This window comes from Pteropus medius, unplaced genomic scaffold (assembly GCF_902729225.1).
Source record: "Pteropus medius unplaced genomic scaffold, Ma_sr-lr_union100, whole genome shotgun sequence".
Lineage (NCBI taxonomy): Eukaryota > Metazoa > Chordata > Mammalia > Chiroptera > Pteropodidae > Pteropus > Pteropus medius.
The window spans coordinates 6,652,685-6,665,104 of NW_024350926.1; the positions used below are offsets into that span (position 1 = coordinate 6,652,685).

Genomic DNA, 12,420 nt, shown 5'->3' on the forward strand with positions numbered 1-12,420 from the left:
TGTTAGTGATTTCTCCTTTGACCTGCACATTATCTAGAAACGCGTTGTTTCATTTCCAAATGTCTGTGGAATTTCCCAGACATTTTCATGAAGTTTATTTCTAACCTAATCCCTGTGTGGTCAGAAAAGATAGTTTAGATTACTTTAACTCACTTAGTTTTATTGAGAATTGGCTTACAGCATGGCATCGCGTCTCTCTGGTGCATGTCCCGCGTGCACTCGGAAAGAATGTACGCTGTTGTCCCTGGATGGAGAGTCCCAGAACTGTGGCCGACAGTGTCACTGATTTCTACAGCTGTCTTAGCTTGAGCCACCATAACAGAATGCCACAGACCGGGTGGCTTAAACAACATGAATTTGTTTTTTCACAGTTCTGGCGGCTAGGACTCCAAGATAAAGTTGTCAGCTAGCTAGCACGGTCAGTTTCTGGGGACAGCTCTTTTCCTGGCTTGTAAGTGGCAGACTTGTCTTCAGGTGGTGGCTGGGGGCAAGGGGATGGAGTACGGAACTAGCTGCCTGGTGTCTGTTCCTATAAGGGCACTAATCCCATCATGAGGGCTGCACCCCCGTGACCCTTCTAAACCTAATCATCTCCCAAAGGTCCTATCTCCGAATCCCATCACATTGGGAATTAGGGCTTCAAAATATGAACTTGGGAGGACACAACCCAGTCCACAGCAGTAGCGGGAGCCTTACTGCTTTCTGTCTACGCACTCGAAGGACCATTAGTAGTACGTGTATATTTAGAATCGTGAGGTCTTCGTGGTGATTCTACCCTTTCCTTATCGGTAATTTTATTCCTGGAAATAGTTCTTGTTCTGAAGTCCGCTTTGTCTGATATAAACATAGCCACTGCAGCTGCATCATGATTAGTGTTTGCATGGAATATCATTTTCCATCCTTTACTTTTAACCGGTCTGTCTTTAGATTTACAGTTGATTTCTGTATGTCACACATGGTTGTGTGTCCTGCTCCTGCATCCAGCCCGACATTCTCAACCCTTCAGATTCCAGACCGTTCTGCCTCATCTTTGCTCTGGCACGACCTGTGCACACTCTCTGAAGGTTTTAAAAGACAATGTATTTTTAATGTTTCCTTATTATGGGTTTAGATTTAATTCTTCTATGTGAAAAACAATCTTAATTTAATTAATGTAATCCTATGTAAAAATACGAGAATTATTAAAAATTTTGTCTTGTAGCCTCCTATCTTTCAGTTCTACATCTATTCTATAAAGTGATATCCTCATATTTTTAAAAGAAATATCATTTTGAAAAATTATGACATACCTTCCAGGTATAAAGCATATGATAAAAGAGAAAAATATATATTCTCCAAACCAAGGGATATAACATACAAAAGGCAAAGTTTTATGTAACCACTTGAATGAATTTCTACTTTTCACCACCTCATATGTATTTCATTTATCCAAGAAGCTTTAAAGTTGTATACCCGGCTGACTTTTTCCTGTGTTGAATCATATGAAGCTGACATATTTAGAAATCAAAAAAGGTCAGATATTGACCATTTCACATGGTTTAATTTATCAGTTAACCACCAGCCTTGGAATACAAAGTGAACGCCCCCAGATTGCATGTTTTTATCGGTATGCAAGCACCATCTGGTGGCAGAAAGCAAAACTGTAGGTTTATACCTGTGTACACCACTGCTGCTACAAATATAGTTTCTAAACTATTCTACTTTCAACATGCTTTTTAAAGAGATAGTACAAACTAGTGAAGAATGCTTAGACTTCAGTTTGAACAAACTCAAAATAAATAGCGCACCAACGTCAAAATAATTATCAGCCAGTCATCAGCCTATATAACATAAATTTGGAAATATAATCAACAAGCTACTTCATAAACTAAAATGTTGGTTATTTCTAGTTTTACCGATAATTAACATAATGACATAAAAGCAATTCGGATACTTCAAAAAATGTATTTTACCCTATTAAATTCCCACTGATAGCCATGTAGTCCCACGTGCTATCAAGTCTGCCTTCTAAATACCTGGACACTGTCCCCTCCTCTCCACCGCCCCTGTCCCGGCTCTCGCCACGTTAAGCCTGCATTACAACACCACCCTTGTCATTCACCTTTCTTCCTTGAATTTGAAGCCCATCCAAACTATTTTCCACATACCGTCAAAACGATATTCCTAAAACAGATATCCAATTATTTTATCACTTAGCTTAAACCCTTCGACGACTCTCAATCATCTTCAGGAGAGAGTCTAAACCTCTTGGCATGCCACCTGAGGGCATCCGGGTCAGCGAGTGCCCTGCCCGAACATCAGCCTGTTCATCCCAGACATACCAATCTGCTTGCGAGTCCAGGAATGAACTAAATTTCTCGGGATTCCTTGCCATGGTTCCCCAGATCTAGATTGCTTTTCCTTACCTTCTTCACCTAGCGAACACCTACCTACTTAACCCTCAAGATTCAGTTCGAGTGCCAATTCCTTCTGGAGGCTTCTTTGATTTCAGACCGAGGGAGGTGCTCGTTCTCAAGGCTTCCATCACGCACACAACACACCTGTCGTTCTGTTATTCTTCTCACTGTTCCTCTCGTAGCAGACTCAGAGCCTACTAGAGTGTCTTTCATCAAAGTATCTACTCTAACACATGTGGCACAGATGAGCATTCAACAAACGTTTGCTGAATGAATAAAACCTCGCAGAAGTCCTTTAGTTTGGTGTTAATCTTTCTTCAGCAAACGAGGAAACTGGGGAGGTCCGGAGCCTTGCCCAAGATCACATAGCTAAAAGCATCAGAATCAGGATTCAAAGCGAATGTTCTGACTGTAATGAAAATGATTTTCCTCTCAGAATCTTGTCTTTGGGGGACCATTGTATAACATAACTGTGCTCTCCACAGCGGTTTGGGACAGGATCAGACTGAACCCTGTTTATCCGGGTAGGGCACAAACCCAAGCTTGACCAACTCCAGTTCTCCCATCCCAAATCCCGTTTGAATGACAATTCTGGGATAGCCGGTCTACTCAAAGCTTTTTGTTGTTGTTTGTTTTGTGCGGGTTTTTTTTCGGGGAAGGGGGTACTTTTCTAAGAACTACTCAAAAACAAACGCTTGTTCTCCTGTAGACTACAACTTGAAAGATTTTGCAGAGCAGGAGTTGTAGCAAATGGAAGTGAGTTTCTTTGAAAATAAAAGTCCAGCAGAAAAAAAAAAATGAGACGGAGCTAGAAGGAGGAATTAAAAATGAGTGAAAAAAATGCTACAGCCCTGCATCCAACAGGGCCTGAAGGTCTCCCCAAGACGGGGCACAAATTCCCCTTGTCACATTACCTAGTCGAGCTGCATCAACATACCAGGGAGTTCTGGCCATTAGCCAAGCAATACGCTGTCTTCATCTGTGAATACAGAAAAGTGATAAACTCTCTGTCAAGGGCCTGACTTCGCCCATTCTATTCCTCGAGATAATGCATCTAATTTTTTGTAACAACGCTGGGAGAACAAAAGCATAAAACGTTCCGCAATCTTTATATCTTGTACTTTGTCATATAAATTCTGTATGCTTTCAATTTTATAGTACATCTGTTAGTGAACGGGGCCCCAAATAAGAAAGAAAAAGGTGTAATTGGATGCATTCATTTTCGAACATCTTGAGTGTAACAAAGGGAGACGGTACTTCAGAATCCGGGTCAAAATAATAATTCTTTTTCTCTCCAGGATTAGGGAAGGGAAAGGCCTCTGTATGAGTTCAAGTGGAAGGACCTCGTCAGGAAAGAACAGATTTAAAAAACACCATGGGTGATTGCTAATTATTACTTAATATTTTCTTTAACTAGGAAACGAAAGGACCTTTACAAAAATCCCAGTAAATGATATCTGGTTCTTAAACTTCATGACCTTTTATTGCCTGCCTTTTTAAGAAGCGACTGATTCACTTGCAATGTGACAAAGAGACTTTCCCCCAATCTCTGGCTCCAAACTCTCGGGAATACATTCAGGTGAACTCAGCAAACGAAGGTCATACGTGAAGTCACGATTTTAACGGCCTAAGGAGCAATGCTGAAGTTTGCCCTTTGTGAGCAGAGAGCTTTTGGTTAACACGTGGCTTGGCAGCTAGCTTACTAGTACTTCCCTATTTTCTTTTTATCCTTTTTGTGATCTATGTAAAATTCTCAAGACTCTCCAAAAGTCCACATCATCCATTACATGGGAATGGCCGAAGGCACGACCCTTTGATGAAGCCATAATTGAAATCCTCGTGACAATCACGGAATCAGGTCTTGAAACGAGGGACTGACAACGAAGGGAAGATGTCAACGTTCCTAACAGAAAATCTAAAACAGAGAAAACGAACGTGCGCACACCTTCATACACCGACTCCTCTGCCCTCCGGTTCGCTGTGTTCCAGCCCCGTGGCTCCTGGCGGGGGCGCCAACGCGCCGGGCTCCCTCCCACCGCAGGGCCTTTGCACCTGCTGTCTCTCTGCCCGCAACGCTCCCTGCTTCTCTCGTAACAGTTGCACTGCTGTGCTCTCTCCTCTAGGTCTTTACCAAAACTGGCCCCTTCTCAGTGAGCGAGAGCCTCCCCTACCAGACGGAACGTGAGCTCCATAAGGACAGAGACTAATGTCTGATTTTTCACTGCTTTAGCACCAGATTTCTTTCATTAAAAATCAATTAAAATATTATGTATCGACTATACCAAAATAAAAAAATTCAAAACAGAGTAATAAACTCACTAATCAAAACTCTAGTCAAGTTTTAATAAAGGACTATAGGTATCAAAATACAATAAACATTTAAATATAATGTCCTTGCGAGTCTATTCATCATAGTACACTTAAAGTGAAATATCTTGCAAGGGTAAAATAGGCAAGGTGTTCTTAACCCGGGTGAGCAAACGTATCGACTGCGCTTAAATGGGCAAACAGTTTTACTTACATTAGGTAAATTCAGGTTGACGAGAAAAGTAATGGTATGTTACAGGGAAAACGAGAAGGGGAAGCAACTGTAAGACGAATATTACGTCCCTCTTGCCTCTTACGCACTGCAGACAGCAAGCTGAGAGGTGACAAGCCTGTCACCGGACACTCCACCGGGGGGAAAAGGGAGGCGAGAATAGGATGGGCTAACACCCTGGAGAGCCAAGGAGAGCTGGGATTAGAACAGGACAGCCAGGCGAAGATGGTGGATCCTCGCCCCAAGATAACTGGAGGGGAAAAATGCACTGTGTGTCACCAACTACAGGTTTCAGCAAGACAGGCAAGAGAGATGGCAGCTACCTGGTGGACAAGGGACATCACCGCAAAGACCAGAAGAGCCAGAGCACAATACAGGACACCCACACAGAGGGGGGCGCCCCTCCCTTCCTACCAGGAGAGTATGGTAAATTCCCCCAGATACATCTGGGAAGAAATGGACCAAAGTCTGACTGTGCACATGTTCCTTAGAGAACCTGAGCAATAATATTTAAATGAGTTATTTACAATTTGAATAAGACTAAGTTTTAAGTGGTAATTTTTCCACTACCAAGCAAAACATCCAAAAGATTATGTGTACATTAAAATAAATATCTTCTCCTTACATTTGAGTTATAATGTCATTAAATACACAAAATGATTTTAAAAGCATCAGCATCCCACCACTAGAAGAAACGATAATTATGTGACATAATAGAAGGGTTAGCTACTACTCCAATGGCAATCATATTGCAATAGAGAAGTGCAATGTTATGCACTTTAAACTTACACAATGTTCTAGGTCATGTACATGTATAATCAATTATATCTTAATAAAAAATTTTTTAAAGCATCAGAAATATCTGATCACACATGAGAATGAATCTCTTAGGGCGGAAAAGCAGTGTGAGAAATCACAAAAAAATAATTTACAGATTGCATTATGTAACATTAAAACTGTAGTGCATTAAAAACAAATACAAAACTAAAAGCCAATTTTTTAAAAAGCAGGAAACTTAAACAAATAAAATAGACTTAATGTGATACCTTCAACACATAAACATCTGAAGATTGGTCAAGTCATGCAATAAAAATTAGCAAATAAAAACAGACAAATCAAAAAGGAAAAGCAACGAATAAATATTTGAAAAACTGTTAAGCCTCACAAGCAATCAATAAAACCAAAATCTAAAAGCATACCACTTTTTAACTATTGAACAACACAATGTGTTCAAACTCAGTGTGCAACAACAGTTGTCAGACTGCAACAAAACATACTATAAGAATTAGTACGAACTTTAACGTAATTGGGAGATACATGATTCTTGTTGACCCAATCTTCCCCTTGTAGTAATCTACCTTAAAGAAATAATAAGTGACGTGCACAAAAATCTGTGTATAAAGATTGTTTACTGCGACATTATTTATAGCTGTCAAAAAAGGGGCAACAACCTAGATGATAGAAAAAAGTATACTCTGTATGCTTACAAAGTATCCCTTGTTTATATACTTATAAAGTAAGTAAGTATATAAAGTATACCTTATACACTTATATAGTAAAATTTATATAGTGTATGCTTTAAAATATATAAAGTATACCTTCGCCATATGAAGCATTAATACCTATCAAAAATATTTTTCAAAGATTAAAGATATGAAAAATAATCACCATAGTAAATGAAAAGGGGGTACGATGTTGCAAATAAGTAATGAACAAATTATAACTACTACTGAGCAATAAACACCACTCAGCAATAAAAAAGGGCAAAACCCAGATACAAGCAACATGGATGAGTCTCAAAAAAACAAATGCAAACGAAACAAGAAAAACATTACATGAAGTGAAAAAAGCCAGACAGAAAGGAGTAAATACTGTATGGGTGCACTTATGTGAAGTTCAATGACAGGCAAAACTCATCTACGGTGACACAACAGCGGTTACTTCGGGGAGGAGGTGTACAAATGCAAGAGGGTATGGGGACACGCCCAGGGCTGACGGCAAGGTTCTGGGCCTTGTCTGGGCGGTGGTCACGTGAGGGTACACAGAGGTAACGCGTCCTCAAGTAAACTCTAAACACACAGATACATAAATACAACAATAATACGAAGTCATCGAGACGCACATTTAAGACATGTGCCTGTTATCATTCGTATATTATACACCCCCATAAAGTATTACAGAAATTGTATATAAAGGGTAACTTTAATTTGGTTAAATGTATTAATATGCAAAGTATAAAAAGAATATAAAATATACCAAAATATTAAAGGTAGTTAATTCTGGGACTGCAAATTAGATTTTTTTTTAAATTTCTGCATTTTCCACATTCACTTAAGATGAGTTAAATGACTTCTATAAATGATCAGAAAAAAAAAACAATAATAAACTTTTTAAAAAATTCTCCCATGCTTGTAAAAGAAAATTCTGTTACACTTATAACTATCACAAAATTATACAATGGACAGAAAGGCTTAGTAAATCCTTCCAACAAATTTCCTGTAAATTATAAACATTTATGTTTACAATGTATTTGAAGAAATATAAAAAACACTAATTAAGCTAAGCATCTGCCTGGTGAATAAATGAACAAGTCAACTGGAAAGTCAACACTATACTGCGGAATGACTTTAAAACATGGTCCCACCTGCGACAAATACAGGGCTCTCATGGCTAAATAAAAACGAGTTCTTGAAAAGCAGTTATTTTTTTTAAGACAGATATTACTTTAAATATCCCTTGTGAGCCTGATTTACCTAACTTCCATGCGAAATGCCCAAAGCGAATATTCATTACAGTGAGAATACTGTGAGTTTCAGAAACTCTTACGATATGCATAAAATAATGAATAAGAACAACAAAAAAGACACACGAACCTCTGATTGTACATGCCCCGGAAGTTGTAATTAGCTCTGTAACTTGGGAAAGGCTTTGGGTCTAATGGCCTGTAGATGGCAGGCTCGCCCCTCTTCATAGCGAGCCCATTCAGCTCCACAGTTGGAGTTATACCTGTTTAAAAAAAAAAAAACATATTAAAGGCACACAAGTGAAACATTTCCATAATAAATCATGCAAGCTATATTTGTGTTACATATAATCACCATGGCAGAAGGTGGGGGAAGATGGCCCATCTGTGTGATTTTCTAAGGGAATGCATAGACAAAATACTTAAACAGGAAAAGCATTTCCAATGAAATCTATTTGGGGGTTTTTGCAACATTTTTCCATACATTAATGACAAAAAATTCAACTTGATAGTGATGCTATTTCAAAACAAGGCAAACACAAGATTCATAGACTGTTGAGTTTGGATATTAGAAAGAAAGCATTAAACTTCAACATTAGTTACCCCAGAAAAGTTACAATTATTTAATCATTAAAAACATCATCTGTTAATACTTTTAGTCATATTCTGGTAATCAAGCAACTAAAATAAGCAATGAATACAGAGTCATCAGTAATTCTTGGATTTATCTAACAAAAAGAAATTTCTAATTTTTTCTACAACCAACAACAGGACAAATACAAGTAACGTTTTCTGTAGATAATCTCTATAGATATCTACTGAAGCATTTATGAAATGACGTATCTAAGATTGGTTTCAAAATAAGCCAGAGGAGAGACAGACAGATGAGAAACAACACTGGCCACCATTAACTACTGGAGTTGTGATGCATTCAGGGACGTTCGCTATCTCAATCTTTACTTTTGTAAAAGTATGAAAAATTCCATAAAATAACATGCAGTGTAAAATTATGTCACATTATTTTACGAACCAAAAGAAAAAACAGGTATATATGTTCCCTATAACAAGTTACAGAAATTCATCTAAAGCTTTTATAGAAAATAAGATTTGCAATATAAAGTCTGTACGATTTCATTCTGATTACGCCTTTAGTACCACATGGGTAAGCCTCCCTCCATCACAGACAAATCGGCTCTACTTATGACAGGGAAACTGGGCCAGGCGTACGGGGCTAGCACAGGACTGCGAGAGACTGACGCCAATGGCAGCCTGGTGACAAAGCGATCCGCCCAGAGTCAGTGCTTGCTCATTTTGTGTCTCCTTTCTAAAGGATTCGTGAGAAACCACTGAAGAATATAAAGGAACAGGAAGTGAACTAAGGTTAAGAAGAAAGAAAGAAGAAAGTGGGCAGGAGGAAAAAAGAAGAAACGTAGAAGAAAAAGGAGACAGAGGGAAAAAAACGGCAAAGAAAACTTAACATTGAATAGGAAGGCCAAGGGGTCCAAATCCCCCCAAAATACATACAACCAGGCAGAGGAAGAGAAAGTCGAGCATAAAAGGATTCGATCTTTTCTTTCTTTTAGTATTTTTTTTTTTTTTACCAAGGGATAAGTAAAACATACAGACCTTAAGTATATAGCTCCATGAATTATTACACGTGTAAATGCCCATGTGACCACCATTCAGATCAAGATACATTTCAGTCACCCAGGAAGTTCCTTCGAGTCTTTTTCAAGACCTACCTCCCCAAATTACACACTCTGACTTTCGTCATCATAGATTAGTTTTGTCTGTTCTTCAAATCTTAATATGTATCACTTTTTCTTGCTTCTTTCACTCAATGTACTGATTTTGTTGAATATGTCAGTATTTCAAACTTTTTTAAAATCACTGAATAATATTCCGCCGAATGAATATACCATTTATATATTTTGCTGTTGATGGGACATTTGGGTGGTTTCCAATTTGGGGCTATTTAGAGAAAAGCCACATTGAACATTTTTTAATAAGTATTTAGTAGGCATACACTCATTTCTCTTGGGTATACAATTAGCAGTGGGATTGCTAAGTCACAGAGTAGGCTTATATTTAATTTTATTAGAAATTGCCTAACAGTTTTCCAAAGATTTTTATTAATACCAAAGAGCAGTCTATGCCTTTAAAAGTTCATGACTTTCTCATTTCACAAAGATTTCGGTTTAATAATTAACATGAAAATTAGTTATAAGATTAACATCACTTCAAATTCTGCCTTGCAATAATCATACATAAATAGCACAAAGTTCAAATAGGGAAAAGAAGAAAGCTTGAAAGACCTCATCTTTAAGGATGGCAAGAAAAGGAAAATTAACATTTTTTAAAATCATCAGTGAGGATACAATTATGTTTGTCACCCATATTAAAATTGGATTCTAAACTAGGTAAAAGTACTGTATCCATGTCATTTAACTAAACAAATAATCTAATATAAATTCCTCATTTGAAAGTAAGGCTACAGTATATTTGCTCCACAGAAATGCCAGAAACTGTTCCTTGTGAAGGGGAGCAGACAAGCAGAATAGTATGAACCAGGCTAAAATGGTTCGATTCTTCTAGAGCAGTCTCTCAACCTGCTTCGGGAAGAACCAGACAGACATCCCTCTACACGTACACAGCCCCTTTGCTTACACAGCAATACGTCCACAGAAAACACTCAAAGAATAACTTCAAACCCTGAGACACTGCCAGGCAATGCTAAGTACCACTGTTTTCAGCATGTGACAGCTGATGATCATCACACAGGAATCCTCACATTATACAGCTATAAAGTTGATGCTATAAACGCACAATCGATTTTCAGTGGTTTTTAGATGCATTAAGGAAAATTTCTACATTTATCAGTAATAAATATAAAAAGGCTAATTAATTAGAGATACTAATGTATGGGACTACAATTGTGGATCCCTTTTATGGGACAGGTGAAAGAAAATTGTTACAAAATTGCAACATGTTACTAATACTCAAGAACAGAGCTTTGGAGGAAGTTAGACTAGTCCCTGGAACATAGCACTGACTCAATAAATATTTGTGGAAAGAATGAACGGATTCGTCAATCAAGCTGGCTCGTCATGCTTAGAGAATGATGAGGAAATCTCAGAAGGACCTAGGACTTAACATGACGGGAACATACCACTGGCCAGATCCGGGACGAGCTGAAAATCAAAGTAAATGATGATCGATTATGAGCCTGTAAGTAAAATAGGAATGCAAGAGTCTATAACGACATAAATAAAAGAACGAACAAAAAAATGAGAGGGAAGAGACAGCTCTTGGGTAGAACGTTAACTAATTAATCTGAAAAGAATATTGGAATTTTAAAAAATCCTTTGGGAGAATAAATTTCTGTTGTTTTAAGCCACAAAAGAAAAAAAATAACTCTTTGGCAATCTTCAGAGTAATAATTGATTCAGACGAGAATCATCAGTGGATGCCAAACACAGCTGGGTAAAAGAAAATTTGATGAGGAACAATGTTTATATAGTCTCAAAGTATCTCCCCAGAAGATACTTATTAATTACGTATTATTTAATAAGAAAACATACTTATTGACAATAGAGAAGGCTGGCAGACATACTCTTTGCCAAGTGACAAAAGTCATCACTAATGAGACAAATGTGTTCTTAGGTATCTCCTGATATGAAACACTGAGATATTGATGCTAAAAACGTATAAATCATGAGTAAACACCAGAAAAACTCAACTGAGGGGCATTCTGCAAACAACGTGGCCCGTACTCCTCAAAAACGTCCCCGTCATAAAAGCCAAGGAGACCGAGGAACCATCGAGATTGACGTGGAATGAAGAGAAACGCTCAGTGCGGGACCCCGATGACATCCTGGACCCACAGAGGGCATTACGGGGACAGTCCACGAATCCGAGTGGAGTCTGCAAACCGCACGGTGACGCCGGATCAGTGTACTTCCTGAGCGGCCAGTGTCCGGGCACTTAGGAAGCACTGGGCGAAAGGGACAGCACGTCCACAAACAGCTCCTGCTCCCGACCGGCCAAGAACCGTTAACGACCGGGGAATCTGGGAGAGGGGACATGGGACTCCGCACACTCTTTCCACGAATTTTATATAAATCTGAAATTATTCCTTTAAAAAGTTTTTAAAACTTAGGGGAAATGAAGCAAAATAAGTTCTATGATATATTCTTAATTAACTGTCAGACTTGCCATGGTGTAGACGGATTTAACTCCTCTCTGGGATATAACTACTCTTTACGACTCCCCTGCTCTCTATGTCAGGTCTGAACCCCGCTCCCTCTACAGTGCAGAGGGAACAGACTGCCCTTTCGACAGATGGAACTGAGTTAATGAATGTCTATATATTAAAAAGAGCAAAAATCTTCTCACATCATACAAAAACCCCGATTCCTGACAGATTACATTTCAAAGACAAATAATAAAGTTTCTAAAAATATTATGAGGTTATCTTGATAACTCTGTGAGAGACGAAGATGTCTCAGCACACAAAGAAGCACTAATCATAAAGGAAAAGACTTCTAATTTAGATTCCATTTAAAAAAAAATTCTATTCATCAAAAGGCACTATAAGGAGTATGGAAAAATATTTGCAAAACGAATATCTGACAAAGGATATCCAGAATATATAAGAACGCTACAAGTCAAAAAAAAAAATAGAAAAATTTAAAAAACAGATAATGCAGTTTTTTTAGTGGGAAAAAATATTTTAACCAGCG

At 38.2% G+C, this 12,420-nt stretch overlaps 1 protein-coding gene across 10 annotated transcripts in view; it reads right to left on the bottom strand.

Moving 5' to 3' along the window:
• The window catches only part of STAU2 (staufen double-stranded RNA binding protein 2), a 220,086-nt gene that overhangs the window by 177,403 nt on the left and 30,263 nt on the right, over window positions 1–12,420 (bottom strand). For all 10 annotated transcript variants that reach the window (XM_039841867.1, XM_039841873.1, XM_039841872.1 and 7 more), the window contains one exon: window positions 7,809–7,941. In XM_039841867.1, coding sequence (XP_039697801.1) covers window positions 7,809–7,941 — 133 coding nt within the window. The remainder of the gene's footprint in view (window positions 1–7,808; window positions 7,942–12,420) is intronic.